Genomic DNA, 15045 nt, shown 5'->3' on the forward strand with positions numbered 1-15045 from the left:
CCAAGCGTTCCCTTGCCCTCAAAGAACCACCTGAGCCACCCGCGAACGAGGCCTCGGTGTGCCCAGTGGGAGGGACCGGCCCCGCGGCACCTCTGCACCGGCGGCACCCCCGCACCGCCCTCAGACACCCGCGGCCGAGCGCCCGGGCACGAGCCGCTCCCCGCCCTCCCGCCGCTGCCCAGCCGCCCCCGGCCTGGGTGCCCGGCGCGGGCGGAGGCGCCGGGAGATAAGGACATATGGCTTCATTTATCAAAGTGCAGCCGCGGTCTCTCCGCGATGGCGGCCCCGGCCCCGCCGCCCTCACGGCCCCCGACGGGCGGGTCACCCCGCGACGGCACCGCCGCCCTCACGGCCCGCGTGGGCCCGGCCGCCGCCGATTGGGCGCTGCAGCTGTCAATCAGGTGGCGCCGGCCTATCGGGTGGCTGGAGGGGCGGGAGGCGAGGGCGGCGGGCGGGCGGTGTCCGTGGCGGGGCCGGTCCCGCGGCCCCGTTACCGCGGTCCGTACTCGTAGCCCGCGGGCGCCCCGGCCGGCGAGTACATGTTGGCGGCCGCCGCGGCCGCGGCCGCCGCGTTCATGTGGTGGTGGTGGTGGTGGTGGTAGCCGTGCCCGCGGATGCTGGGCAGGGGGTAGGGCGCGGGCCGGCTCTTGGCGCCCAGGTAGTGGTCGTAGGCGGCCGGCGGGTACTTGTAGGGGTGGTGGTGCAGCGGCTCGGACGCGGCGGGCTCCAGGCGCAGTTCGTGGTGCGGGGGGCTCGGCCGGCCGCCCCCCGGCCCGGACAGCGGCACCAGCCCGCCGGGGCCGCCGGGCAGCGCGGGGCTGAGCACGCGGGACATGAGCTGCTGGTGCGCGGCCTCCGCCTGGTGCAGCCCCGTCCCGCCCGCCTCCCGCTCGAAGTCCCGCCGGCTCTCGGCAGCATCTGCGGGGGACACACCGTCAGCATCCCGGCACGCGGGGGAGAGGAGCGGGGGGAACGGCGGCGCTGCGAGCGGGGCTGGCGGGACGGGACCTTCTGACTGCGATAAATGGAGCTGAATTGACTGACAAGCTGGTGCACGCCTGACATTTTTGCAATTGTGTAACACTAAATAAATACAGACTTCCCTTTATTTTGCAGGCCCGGAGTGTGTTTTGGAAGAAAGGCATTCGGTTGTCTTTGCAGTTGTTTGCTCTGGGTAATGGAAAAGCAGTCAATGGGCAGAGGTGCTGTTCGACCTGACTGCAGCTCCTGAATGGAGCGGGTGGGCCCTGAACGTGATGCCGAGGCACATTAAAAGGGCAATGCGAGGGGGAGCCCATGGCCAGCACTGCATCCCTGCCTGAAAAGCTGAGTTTGTTGCCAAAAAGTCGAAAAGGGGACACTAAAAGCGAAGGGTGGTATTTTATAAAGCAGCAAACTTGCTTGAGTACAACAGTCAGTGCTGTAGTCCGAGCAAGAATTAATTAGGCTATGAAGGTGGCTATTTTTGTTCAAAAAACGGGCAGCAGTGCAAAGCTGGTTAGCAGTGGGGCTGTGCACCAGCATGAGGAGCAAAGCTGGCCCCGAACATGCATGTGGGGGCCGTGCAGGCCAGCAGGGCCCAGGTGACGGGCTGGCCTGGCCAGTGGGGGCTCTCACCTTTCTCTGTCCCATTCTGGTGGGCCGGGGAAGAGACTGGATTCCGGGATCTGGCAAAAGCACTCATGAGAGGAAGAGCCCCTGGCCTGTGGTTCCTGGGCCTGGAAGAAGAAATGGAGAAGTGACACAGAGCCAATGGTCCAATGGAAAGAACACTTGGAACGTTGCTGCTGTGAGCTGCAGCTGGCAAATGGGGCCCCCACACAGTGTCTCCCAAACTCCCTGCAGGCCTTGTGCAAATGTAAGCTGGGCAGGTGCACGTGAAACGGGACAGGAGTGGGGTGTAGTCACAGCCAATAAAGGCACAGCCTTACCAGTCCTCAGGGTCACAGTCTCTGAATCCCTTGGCAAAAGGGTTGCTGGCAATCTTCAGCTGTGTGATCTGTAAGGAGAAATGGGAAAATGTCTCAGAGTGGCACACGGGGCTCCCCGGTCAGACAGAACACGTGTCCCTGATTAGGCCTGGGGACTCAGCAGTGCCTGCTGTAACAGAGAGGGTCCAGGTGGCCGGTGGAGCCGGGACGTGCTCGGCCACAGAGCACAATCGTGTGCTTTCTCTGTTAGAAAATGAGGGCTAACATGCTACCTAATATGAGTTCAAGGTGAAGGGAGAGGCAGCCTGAATTGGCTGCAAAAGCTGAGTAAACGCACTTGTAAGAAAATGCCACATTATATGGGTCACCACTGGAGCAGCTAAGACAAATCACTGGATAAATCATACTTATGTATTTATTTAATTCGCCGGGGAGAAGGCAGGACATTTTCTATATTTAAGCAAATCCATGGATAAAGTATGTGATTGTGAGTTTCCGGAATGGGTTGAAAAACAAACTTTAAGCCCCTCAGTGACAGTTCCAGCCTTAGAGGTCAAACTGATAGAAAGCAGGAGAGAAAGAGCAGCTGTCCGGAGCCATCAGGCAAATGCCAGCCGGGGAGGACTCCTCAGCCCCTTAAAGGCACAGCCTTGCTCTGGCCTCTGCGGGGCGAGGTGCGGCCGGACCGCAGCATCGCGGGGAGACCTCGGGTCGGTCTGCTCAGAGCCACTGCAGAGGGTGGCACTGCCGCCGGCTGCTTGGGCACAGCTCCGGGACCCAGCTCCGGGACCCAGCCCCGGCCCGGGCGGCAGCACCAGCGCGGAGCCAGGTGGCTGGAGCGGTCCGGGGACTTGGGGCGGTGCGGAAAAGTCCCCGCTGGAAATCGTATTTGCGCTCGCCGCTGGGATTCCTGCTCCTTACATCACACTGGTGCAATTTAAAGGAGCAGTTGGATTAACTGCTGCCTAGAAATCCGCATCAGATTGGGGTGGGGGTGTTTTGTTTCGTTTTTAACATATAATTGTATTCTGGGGGGGAACAGACAGCTACAAGTTAGAGTAGTAAAATCGCAAATTTATCCAAACAAATTGTGAGTGACATTTCACAGCAGGAGGCCTGTAGTTCCCCCACTAGCCCCAGTCTCGGGTTTACATAGGTAATGAGGTCCCCCGGGCAGGGAGAAGCTGGCGATGGGGCTGGAGCCCACGTCGCTTCCTCGGCATGCAGAGATGCAGCTCTGCACAGCCCCCCGGCTATCGGGTTCCTGGCGCTGCCCCGGAATGGGTTTAGCAGATGGGGAGGAGGAGGTGGGAGTACCCCCAGACAGCCCCCGGACACACAGCCCGGCCTCCAGCGTCGGGAGCACCCACACCCACGGTACCTGTGGGGTGACCCCAACCCCCACTTTCGGCTGCCCCGGCCCTTTTGCCTCACCCTGTGGTTCTGGTAGGCGGTCACGGCTGTGAAACGTGTCTCCTCGAAGACGAAGGTTTTGAAGTTCTCCTCCGCGTATTTCTCGCTGTCTTTCCGGGGGTCCACATAGACCACGTGAAAACGCGGCTGGTATCTGTGCATGGAGTTCAAAATGATCTGAATGATAAAATGAGCAAGGAGACAATAACTGATCCAGGCGGAGCATGGAGAGAGGAGAGCGCAGCCCGGCCCTGCCGGCTCCCCTGCCCGGGGCAGTCGCGGGGCTGGGGCGGGGTCGGGGCGCGGAGCCCTGATGAGGGGCACGGGCAGGGATCCCCCACGGGGATCACGGCACGGGGAGATCCCCCCGCTGCAGCCCGGTGTTGGACACCTTCTCCCGGGAACACTTACATGCCCGTTGTCGTCCAGCAAATTGTTGGTCAGTTTGAGCTTATCAAAGGAAACGATCTGCTTCATCCACTGCGCCCCTTTGGCCGGGGAGTCCGGGTGGTAATGGACCCTCCCGGGGGTGGCGGGGTCGGCTTTGCCGGCCACCAGCCAGGAGGAGCTGTGGAAGGCGTACCTGCGGGAGGGAAGGCACCCTCAGCCGTGGCCCGGGGGGGTCCCTCCCACGCCCCTGCAGCACCCGCAGCCCAGTGAGGGGGAAGTGCTGCCTCCCCATCACTGCTGCATCCTACGGCCACGGGGGGAACGAGCTCTTCTCTGCAGCCAGACTTGCTGCAGGGGAGAGAGAATATTTTATCAGGTTGCCGATGGAACTGGCGTGAGAGAAATCTGTGGGATGGAGGAAATTTATAGCTATCCATGTAGATTTGAGAGAGAAGCCACAGAAGCTCTCCCTTCCTCTAAAAAAAGGGTGAAAGAGAGCCCTCTATACAGTAATGTTCTGGCTTTAAGTGAAGAGTGGAAGGTTGTGTGTAGATTAATAGCAGGTCCAGAATTTAGCAGCCTTGTTTCATTCTTTCAAAGTACATATTCAACAGTAACATTTAAAACAGAGAAACCAATCTTCTATACACGTGTTTACTTTAAAAGCCAGTGTTTGCACAGGGGGAATTAGACACCATTGGACTTGAGCAGAAACATTACTTTTTAAAGATATACTCAATTGGATGTTATATATCCCACTTCCCTTGACAAGCAAACATTTCTAGGACGCCCTGAGAATTTGGATATCTGTCTAAATATTTATATATCGGACCCTGCGATTCCTATGCGGGCTGCCTGCTCGGCGTCCTGATCTGAAGCTAAATACATAATGCACCTTTCACTGTCTTAAAAATTAAAGGGCTTCCAAACCAGACTGCATCGCTGCCCTGTGAGTCGCCAGTTTCCAAGGCCTTCCTACTCTGCCACTGAAAACAAGGGCAGGGTTTTGTGGCTCGGGTGGCCAATGCCTTTCCAGAGCACAAAACCCACTCTCTTCGCCCAAGCACCCAGCGGGCTCCCAAGAGAGCATGGCAGAGCCCGGGGACACCCACTGAGAGGCTACAACACTCAAGGAGCACCGGGAGGATTTTTGTCAAGGGGTAATGTGTGCTTGCGGGGTGGAGGCGTGTAGCAGTGCAACAAGGAAAGCTTTTCTGGGCAGGACAAGGCAGCTCCTGCCCTGCACCCTGTGGAAACCTGCCCTTCTGCCCGCGCTGCTCTGGCCTCGGCCGCCTGCCGGCCTCGTGTGAAGGCCCAGGGGGGCCCTGGGGGGTCCGTACAGCTGCTCCCAGCCCTGGATTCGTTGCAAAGGTGTGAGACACCAGGGCAGCCACATCCTGCGTCTCCTCCTCATCTCGCACCAACACGCACCCCGGAGGGCAGGGGCAGGGGGCAGGCAGTGACCCACCACCCCTCAGCAGGTGGGCAGTGACCCACCACCCCTCAGCGGGTGGGCAGTGACCCACCAGCCCTCAGCGCTGAGAACCCGGGCGGGCAGGGTGTTACTTGCCGGTATCGCTTGTCGTCTACGGGAACGAAGTCCATGAGGAGCATGTAGTCAGCCATAGGGTCCATGCCGAATATCTTCACCTGGAAGGTGGGGAACATGCGCCTGGCAGAGAGGAGAGAGAGAAGTGCTCAGCTGAGGAGCAGCGGGGAGCCCTGAGGGGCCGGCATGGGTACCCTTCCCCTCCCTCTGCTCCGATGCCCGCCTGGCTGCGATGACAGGACCCTCACAGGAACAGCTGGCTGGAGGAAGACGCAGAGCACCCGGGCAGCATGAGGAGAGGGGCTGCCGTGTTCCCCAGCCCTCGGCAGCATCCCAGAGGGTGAGCTGGAGCGGTCCTGCCTCTCCCGCCGGCTCCAGGACCGTTTGTGTCGGACACCCGGAATGCCCCGCCGCGGTGGAACACAGACACCGGGGGGGGAACAAGTGCCTCCTCTGCCTTTGCGATGGGGAGACCCTAGTGAAAAGAATTTCTTCCCCATGATTTCCCCATCCTTTCAGCTGACCTGACTGGACGCAGATGCAAGGCACTACCCTGTCTGCGGACCCACACCCGAGCTGGGAACAGAGCCTCGGGAGTCCCGGGCAGCCCTTGGGGGCACATCTAGAAACTCCTGAGAACGACACGAGGTGATGGGAGTTTCCAATTCTGCAGCTTCTGTACCCCCCAAACTGTGCCCGTTTGAAAGCAGCGGTTACAGCAGCCCCGTGGCCCTCGGGGCCAGCGGGAGACCTCCCGCAGCACGGAGGGGCGAACGCTCCCCTTCGGCGGGCAAGGACTAGAGAGCAACAGGGATCTCCCAGAAAATCCCGTCCCGGCTCCACTTCGTTGTGAGAGCCCAGGCGGGCCCCTGTTCCCGCACCTTTGCGGGGTGAAAGGAGAGCGGGAAGGAGCCCAGGGCTCCCGGGCAGGGCAGAGGGAGCCCCGGGGCTGCCCCTCCCCGTTCGGCTCTGCGGAGGTCCCCGGGGACCCCATGCTAAGCCGGGACACGGATCCCACGCTCAGGGAGGGCACGATTCCTTCGAGGGGCTGCGGAACAAATGCTATCTGCGGTGGGCTATGGGCAGGGGCCGGGACGGCCCGCCCGTCTCTCCCTCCTCCATCTGCGCACACCGCGGACAGGGCCCGGCCCGCGGCTCCCCGGCGGGACACGCCGAAGATGTGTCCTGGCGTCGGGGCTCGTTATGGCTTCGGTTTTGTTTTACCGAGTAGAAAATCAAGCGAGCGACAGCGGGCAGTATTCCGGGAAGGGGATTTGCAGCCGTTGAAAAACCAAATTCCCAACATCCCCTAAACAAACAACCCGATCAAACCCGGACATCGAGAGTCCCCCCCGGCCCGTTCTCGGAGCGCACGGCCGGACCTGCTGTGCGTCTTCCCGGTTTTTTTTTTGTTATGTGCCGCTGCTCCCCGCGGAGGAAAGGCCGCCCGGCAGGACGATGGGGCAGCGCGCCTCTGGCTCCGCAGCTCTTCCAGTCCGGGCCCGGCACTGCCGGGCTGCATCAGGATCGGGCGGCTGCGTCTCCCTCCCTGTAACGCTTTAGCAAACTCTGGAGGACGTTTCCAGTCGTTCCCTCTGTTATTATTATTTTTAAACGTGTAAAAGCCCCATTAGCTCCAGTTCCGGTGTTTCTTGTTTTAAAACTTAGTTTTAAAACAAACAACCTGAGATGATAACACCCATCTAGACAAACAGCAGGGTCAGCCCAGAGAGGCTGGGAGAGAACAGGCTTAGCAGCGCCTTCCCTCAGCCTTTTCCTGCTGGTTTTCTCCGTTTTCTTCTGTTTTTACTCGCCTGTCTGGAGATTCGACGGTGCCATAAAACAAGCGAAGAAAGGCAGGGAAGAAGCCCCTGATTCAAATGGAGTTGGTTAATTTTCGAGCCCTTTTGAAGTGGGGTATTTGCAATCCTTCCGCTGTTCTGGGAGAGCGAAGAAAGCCAGATCGAAGAGCTCCTGTTTGCAGAGAGCCTCTGCCTGGAGTCTGAACGACCTTTTCCGCAAAGGAAAGCACGGCCGAGCACGGCGCCGGGCTCAGGGGCCGCGGCCGGAGACAGCGCAGCGCGCGGGCCGGCGCCGGGGCAGGCACCGTCTGCGGGAAATGCCGCCCGGGGTCCCGCAGCGCGGCACCGGCTGCTTCTGCACCGGGCACCTTCCGTTTCAGTCAATTGCAAATTAAAAAAAAAACCACAACACAACAAAAAAACCTCCAAAAAATCCAACCACACACACACAAAAAAAACCCAAACCAAAAAACCCAAACCAAAATGACTGTGTGCATGATAATATGTTTCTTTTTTTGCACTTTCGGGACCCTCAAAACCGCTGGCGGGAGAGCAGGAGCCCGCGGCGGCGGTCACCGCTCCTACCGGGCCGTTCGGAGCAGAGTCCGGCCCGCGCCCCCGGCCATCCCGCCGCAGCCAGCCCCGGGCACAACTGGAGCGAGCACCGGGGGATTCCTTAATTTGTTTGGTTTTCTTTTCTCCCTCCCCGCCGGATCGTTTTAAACGGGGGAAGAGTCAGAGCCCGAACAATGCGCTCGCTCCCCCAGAAGGCAGTTCTGCCCGGAGCCTGGCGGGGAAAGCTCCGCAGCTCTGCCCGAGCCGCCGCAGCCGCGGAGTTTCTCGGGGATCTCCATTAAATGCAATAATTAACAACCGTAATTGGGGCTCCTCTCCCCCCCCACGTTTTGCTCGTTTCTAACGCGATCGCATCGGCCGCTTCCTTTGTTCCCCGGCCGGCAGCGGGGTCCTGGCCCCGGAACCGCGCCGCGGCGGCCGGAGCAGGGCCGAGAAGAGCTGGGCTCAGCCGGGCTCGTTACTCGATAATCGGGAAATGCAACAGCCCTGGAACACGGTTCAAGGTGCAGAATTAGGGTCTGTTCGCGTCCTCGCCGGAAGGAAAAGATCTACCCGTGCTACAACATGCATTTAGCAGGTATTGCAGCGTTCGAGAATTCCATTTGTCTTTTCCCCGTGCCACTGCTGTCCGCCCGCGCAGCACACACTGTCGTCCGTAAACATGGATCGAAGTCCCGTGCGGGATCACCGGCAGCCGAAGGCGCCCGGAGGAGCACAGCGCCCTTTCCAGCGGGGGTGAAACCCAGCGCCCTGCCCGCCGTCCTCCGCACGCCTTCGCCGCCAGCCCGCAGCACCCGCGCGTTCTGCCCGCAGCACTCGAGGCCTTCGGGCCGCAAGAGCCGGCACATTTCGCCCCGACAGAAGCGCCAGGATCAAATGACGGCCACCGCTGGGCCGGGCCGCTCCGCGACTCGCCCTTTGGCAGCCTCAGTTTTCCCCCAAACTGCGAATTCAACCACCCGCGGCCGGACCCTGCCGCCCCGGCTGGCCTGAGTGCCCGGGTCCGGAGGGAGCGGCTGGAGAGCCGGGGCCGCTCGGGAGCTCCGCACTGACCTGCCTGCCTTGGTGACGATCATCTCGGTGCCCAGCTGGTTGAACTCGTCCCACAGCGCCTTCATCTCCAGCTGGACGCTCACGTTGGCCACCTTCGGGTTCTTCTTCACCGGCGCCTTGGCCGCGGCGGCCGCCCCCGCGGAGCAGCCCGAGACGGCGGCCGGCCCCGCGGCGGCTCCCCCGGCGCCCTCGGGCTGCTCGGGGCCTGGGGGCGGCGGGTTGGTCCCGGCCGCCGCCCCGCCGAAAGGATAGCCGTGCTGGGGCTGGGGCGGCGGGTGCGGGTGCTGCTGAGCCGTGCAGGGCTCGTAGTGCGGCGGCTCATGCTGTCCGTACGGGTCCCCCGGGGAGGGGGAGAGGTGGTACCCGCCGGAGGCGTTCAGGCTGCTCAGGCTGTTGGCCGTGAAAGCTGCAACATCGCAAAAATGGGACAGCTGGGTGAGCCAGGGGCTGGAGATAGCTGAAATCATTCCAAAAACAGGCGGTCAGGGCTCCGCTCCGGCTCCCGCTTTCCCCCCAGCTCCGCGCCGCTCCGCGCGGCCCCCGCCTCCGCGCCGGCTCCGCGGGGTGCCCTCCGCCTCCTCTCCTGCCCCGCGCCCAGCCCAGCGGGGCGCCTCCCCCTTTCCGCTTTGCTTGGCCCCAGCCTCGCTCCCCCCGGGGCAGGCGGGGAGCTCGCTGCTCCCGCTGCCTGCCTGCCTCGGCTTCTTTTTTTTTTTTTCCTTTTTTTCTTCTATTTTTTTTCCTTTGCAAATCCAAGAGATCTGCCAAGAGCCGCGGCGGTGCAAAGCCCGTGCTATCTATCTCTGCAGGCCTCCCTCGCCACACACCACTTGGGGCAAAGCAAACTCCCTTCGTCACCCCCCTATCCAAAAACAAAAAAAAAAGAGGGGGAAAAGAAAGAGGAGTGGGGGAACTCAAAGAAAGAAACCGGTTCTTATTTCCGTGTAGCTACGCTGCTGCAGGTAACGTCCCTCGCTCTGGGGCCACGGCTGACAGGGGAAGGCGGATCTGGTTTGGCAATCCCCCATTCCTTCCATCCCCGGGTGAGAGAGGGGGAGCGGATCGGGACCAGAGCAAAGCTCCGGGCCCGTGCCGAGGAGCGCCGGGACAGCCCCGGCCACGCAGCCCTCGGCCCGAGCGGGGCCTGCGGCGTTTGACAGGCCGGCCCGGCGAACGGCCCGCTCCTTCGGATCCCCTCCGGTGCTGAAAGGCTCCTCGAGGTCCCGGGGGTCTCTTACTTTATTTCCCAAGCAGCCCCCAGGCCAGACAGGGTCTGCAGAGCCCTCGGGAGCCGAGCCCCGGCCTGCCGCTGCCCCGGGCACGGCCGGCGCTGTCGGAGGATGCTCCAGCACCTCCGAGAAGATGCGGGTCCCAGCGGCGGGGCCGTCGAAAGCTACCACCGGGCCACGGACAGAGCCCAACCCTCTAAGGAGGACTGCAGGGGCCCAGGCGCACCGGGGGGAGCGGCAAAGCCCCCTCCGAGCGGCCCCGCAGGCAGGCCGCGTCCTGTGCGCTGCCCCCGGCACGGCTGCCGGCCCGGGCCGCCCGAAAACCCTCCGACACGCGGCGGCCGCTGGTGCCGTCCCCGCACCCTGCGGGGCCGAGCGCGGCGCTCACCTTCCATGTCCCTGGTGACAGTGCTGAAGTGCATCTTTTGCGGGCGGCAGCCGGGGCGGGCGGGCGAGCTGCGGCCGCCGCGGCGCTCCTCCAGCGCTCCCTTCCCTGCTTGCTCGGCGGCGGCGGCGACTGAAATCAGAGAGGCGATACTGAAAGCATTTGCCTTGGGAGACAGAGGGCTGTTTTCGTCCATAGGGGAGACACCAATGCAGGAGCAGCAGCCGCGGCAGCCTCCCACCACGAGCCCCCCCTCCCACCCCCTCACTCCCCTCCTTTCTACGGCACCATCCAGGGAGGTGCGAATGAGACCCCCCTCCTTCCAGACGGGGGGGGGGGAAGGGAAACTTAAAAAAAAATCCAACACCGAAACAACCCAAACCCTCTGTCACCCCCGGGAAGGGCGCTGGGGAGCAAGAAACTTCCCTGGGGCCCTTTGTAGCCAACGCCGAGCACCGCAACGGCGGACCAAGCTCTGCAGCGAGAGGGGACCGGAGGGCGACAAATAAACTTCTTTCCCGGGGTCTCAATTTCTCTCCCCCCCAAGTTCGTTCCCTGCGATTTATTAATTTATTTTCTCTCTTCCCTTCCCCCAACCACCACCTCCTGCTTCTGCCTCCCCGTCCCCTCCTTTTCTCCTGCACGTAGGGTAAGTGTCTCCCTCATAGGCGCTTTCCCCCATTCAGTGGCTGGGAGGCGTCACATGGAAGCCGGGGGTGTTTGCCTGCAGAAGTGGCGGCGGCGGCGGCGAAAGCGAAGTGAAACTCCGGCCGAGACGGTGTCAAAGGGCTGGGGAGGCCCTTCCCCGCCTCCCGGGCACGGCGAGCGGCCGCCGGGGAGGGATGGGATGTGCTGCGGGGCGGGCGGAGGGGCCGGCGGTGTCAATCACGGCTCCGGGAGCCGGCCGACGGGAAGGGAAGAGCCGAGCCGAACCGAGCCCGGCGTCGCGCTGCGGATGTCCGGCACCGAGAGAAGGGATTGCTCCCTTCCTCCAGCTCGCATCCACCGCGGGGCTGCGAGCGGCCCCGGGGGCTCAGTGGCCTCGGGGACTCGCAGTCCGAGCCGCCGCAGTAGGCGGGGTGTGGGCACGTCGGGGTGCGCTGAGGGCGCAGGTACCGCCGGCCGCTTCGCCGGAGTGGGATGAGATCCCCCAGCCCCGGCTCACCAAACCCTCAAAACACCCGTCGGCGTTCGAGCATTTCCTTCGCCAAAAAAAGCGGAGAAAACAGAAAGCGACGATCGGGGCTGCAGGCGAGCTCCTGCCCAGCCCGGCCCGAGAGCCCGCTCCGCCGGCAGCACCTGCACGGCCCGGCTGGGCCGGGGCCCGGCCCGCTCCCGTCCCTGCCCCGAGGAGGGCGAGGCGCTACTCACCACCCGGTACCGGCCCCTCGGAGCGCCGCGGCGTCCCCCGGGCCCTTCCTCTGCATCGGCGCGGGGCAAGGCGACGCGCCGGCCCCGGCCCGGCCCCGGTACCAGCACCAGTCCCGGTCCGAGCCCCGGTGCCGGTCCGTCCGGGCGGGTGGCTGCACCGAGGTGCCGGGGAAATGCCCCGACGGGGCGGGCGGAGCCGTGGGGCGCGCCGGTGGCTACCACCGCGATGGGGGTTGCATAACCCGAGCGATGCGCGGAGAGCCGGAGTGAGCAAGCGGGTTATATATAGCTGCCCTGTCTGTAGCCTGCGGGGCTTGATTCTTCTGTTGAAATATTATCTTTGGATGTGGTAAAAATATTTGCAGAGAAAAATCTAGACTACTCTTACATATTTGAGCATATGTTCCTGCAACTAACGGCATAAGGGCAGAGCGTGACACGATCGGTGTTGTGTTTCCCTGCTGCTGCTGCTGGCAGCGCGGCTCCCGGCCGGGGCAGCTTCTGTCCCGAGCTCAGGGACACGCCACGGAAAAGAGTGTCCCGGTGCTGACCCGCGCTGCTCACCTGGCGGCAATACAAGGGGGAGGGGAAGGGATTTCGTTTGGGCACCCCGGGCAATACCGGAGGAAAGCGAGGAGCCACGCGTGCGAACTCCAAGCCGCCTCCAGGAACTCAAGGGCTGATGCGATCCCCTTCCCCGAGGTGTGCCCCAGAAACAAAGAAAATATTCTCCCCTGGAAATTAAGAAAAGACACGAATCCAACGCCCCAGCAGAGTCGGAGAGCTCGGGGTTACTGTCCATCCCTTGACTGCCCTCACCGTTTCCCACGTTTATCCCTTTCTCCTTCCCTGCTCCTTCCGTAAAGCTCCAGCTGTAAGCGGCGCCACGTCGGGGACAGCCCGGGTGCGGACCGGCCCCTCGGCCTGTCCACCTGGCCGGCGGGGTCAGGGCTGAGTGCTGTCTACCGGGAACAGGGGATCCGCCGGGAATCGTTGTTCCCCGGGCGGCAGCGGAGCGGGTCCCGGTCCAACCGCAGAGCTGCAGCCCCGAAACCCCAAATCCCTGAGAGAAGATCCCGCCGCCCCGTTCCCATATCCCGTGCCCGGCCTCGCAGCCCGCGCGGGGTTCCATCACGCGTGAGCGTCGCCGGGCGGAGCTGAGACGATGGAGGGGGGAACCAGTCCCGGCTGCCCCGCGACGGGAACACCGCAGCGACAGAACCCACCGAAGGAGTGGAGCGGGGTCGTCCCCTTTCCTGCACCCCCAAAAAGGGCCTAAACCCAGAGGTCACGTTTAGCAGGCGTCTCGCCCAGCCCCGCGAACGCCTGTCCCGTTCCCCGGCCGCTCCGCATGGAGCTGCAAAGCACTCCGCATGAGGAGTTGCTAACCCCGCCGCTAGCCATGCTGCTCTGCCCCCGGCTCTGCTCTCGTCCAGGGGCCGGGGCGTGTGTCTGCATCGAGCCCGGAGGTTCTGCACCTCGCCGCTCACACCTTGCCGGAGCAGGTGGGAGGAGAGGTGGGGGATGTCCTGCCGCCCCTCCGCCAGAAACATCTCCGCGATGCGAAAACGCCAAGAGCTCGACGGGAAAGAAGGGCAGGGACACCTCTCCCCCTTTCCCCTCATCCTCCGCGGTCACGCATCTGCTTCGCCCCGAAACGCTCGAGCCCGGCGGCGCAAAAGGCCGTGGCGGCACCGAGTAAAGCAACGCGTGGCAGCGACTCGCGCGTCCCCCACGACGGCAGCCCCCAAGTCCCGGGGCGGTCCCGGAGCCGAGCATTGCCGCGTCCCCCGCCGCTCCACCACCTACCCCGGCCCCGGCGAGGCTTCCCCCGCGCAGCCTCCTCCCCTGCTTAGGCCTGACACCCCGCAATCCCCCAGACCTCTGAGGCGAGGCGGGGGCGGACACCGCTGGCTGCTGCCCTCGTCCTCCCTCGCAGGGGTCTCTGGGTCCGCACCGCTCCTCACGGGCCCGGCCTGGAGCTCCCGGGCACGGACAGTCGCGCTCCGCACCGGTGCCCTGGCCGTGTCCGCACCGAGCCACGGGCTCCCCGCGCACTCCGAGCCCAGGCTGTGCTGCAGGAGCACCGCGGTCCCGAGGGGCTCTCCCTGCGCCCCACGGCCCGCCGCCTTCCCTCCGTCCGCCCTTCGCACTCACCCCTCCGCCGGCATCTCTCCTCTCGTCCCTCCCGCGATCCCTCCTTTCTGCCCGCTCCCGCGGCCCTTGCCCGGCCCCGCCGTCCCTCCCGCCCCCCAGCCCCTGTACCCCGGCGGGCCCCCGGCGGGCCCGGGCTGCGGGGGGGGTGTAGGCTCTGCAGGGGAGCTGGGCCGGCCCCGCACGGCCCGGCTCGGCCTCGGCACGGCAGCCCCGCTGCCCGCCGGGCCCTGGGGCAGCAAATAACTCAGGGGGGCAACGGCAGCGATGCGGGGCCGGGGCCGCCCCGCACTCCGCACACAGCCGCACACTCCGCGCACAGCCGCACACAGCCCCGCACTCCGCACACAGCCCCGCACTCCGCACACAGCCCCGCACTCCGCACACTCCGCACACTCCGCACACAGCCCCGCACTCCGCACACTCCGCATACAGCCGCACACAGCCCCGCACTCCGCACACTCCGCATACAGCCGCACACAGCCCCGCACTCCGCACACTCCGCACACTCCGCACACAGCCCCGCACTCCGCACACAGCCCCGCACTCCGCACACAGCCCCGCACTCCGCACACTCCGCACACTCCGCACACAGCCGCACACAGCCCCGCACTCCGCACACTCCGCACACTCCGCACACAGCCCCGCACTCCGCACACTCCGCACACTCCGCACACAGCCGCACACAGCCCCGCACTCCGCACACTCCGCACACTCCGCACACAGCCCCGCACTCCGCACACTCCGCACACTCCGCACACAGCCGCACACAGTCCCGCACTCCGCACACTCCGCACACTCCGCACACAGCCCCGCACTCCGCACACAGCCCCGCACTCCACACACTCCTCACGCAGCCGCACGCGCGGTGTCCCCGCACACTCCCGCGCCAACAGCCCCGCGAAGGAGCCCCGGGCGGGCTCCACGGGCGGCCCGGGACGGGAACCCCGGGAGGGGAACCCCGCGGACCCGCAGGGAAAGGCCGGCGCTGCCTCGCTGGGGGCGATGCTGCTGCAGAAACAATGGCGATTCGTAGGGGTTCAACTAACGGGAGCCACGGACGCTTACGGATTCGTTGTAAGGGTGGAAATAAAGAAGAGACGGGGAAGATCTCGGCAGGTGAAAAAAGCTTGAAGTTCCCGCGGGTCCCGGGAAAAACACGGATTTTCTGACCTTTAATTTGAGACCGTTATTG

General features: G+C 64.0%; 2 protein-coding genes across 3 annotated transcripts; both read right to left on the reverse strand.

The window, feature by feature from the left end:
- Positions 1-366: 366 nt before the first annotated feature.
- On the reverse strand, positions 367-10521 carry TBX1 (T-box transcription factor 1). Of its 2 annotated transcripts, XM_051769060.1 has the most exons (8): positions 10329-10521; positions 8715-9171; positions 5305-5406; positions 3756-3927; positions 3366-3521; positions 1932-1999; positions 1618-1718; positions 367-918 (listed from the first exon to the last, which is right to left on the reverse strand). In XM_051769060.1, the coding sequence occupies exons 1-8, from the start codon at positions 10519-10521 to the stop codon at positions 491-493; spliced, it is 1677 nt and encodes a 558-aa protein (XP_051625020.1). In that variant the 3' UTR covers positions 367-490. The 2 variants fall into 2 exon arrangements, with proteins under 2 accessions (XP_051625020.1, XP_051625019.1); XM_051769059.1 differs by lacking the exon at positions 10329-10521 and having other exon boundaries at positions 372-918; positions 8715-9278.
- A 3328-nt stretch (positions 10522-13849) lies between these two features.
- LOC127461356 (keratin-associated protein 5-1-like) lies at positions 13850-14861 on the reverse strand (the record flags this gene model as incomplete). The annotated part of the gene is made up of 1 exon (XM_051769061.1): positions 13850-14861. A coding segment is annotated over one exon (1012 nt), but the record flags the coding sequence as incomplete, so codon positions are not given.
- Positions 14862-15045: the final 184 nt, after the last annotated feature.

The sequence above is a fragment of the Manacus candei genome, unplaced genomic scaffold (assembly GCF_025592945.1).
Source record: "Manacus candei isolate 608988 ecotype Guabito, Panama unplaced genomic scaffold, ASM2559294v1 h1tg000103l, whole genome shotgun sequence".
NCBI lineage: Eukaryota > Metazoa > Chordata > Aves > Passeriformes > Pipridae > Manacus > Manacus candei.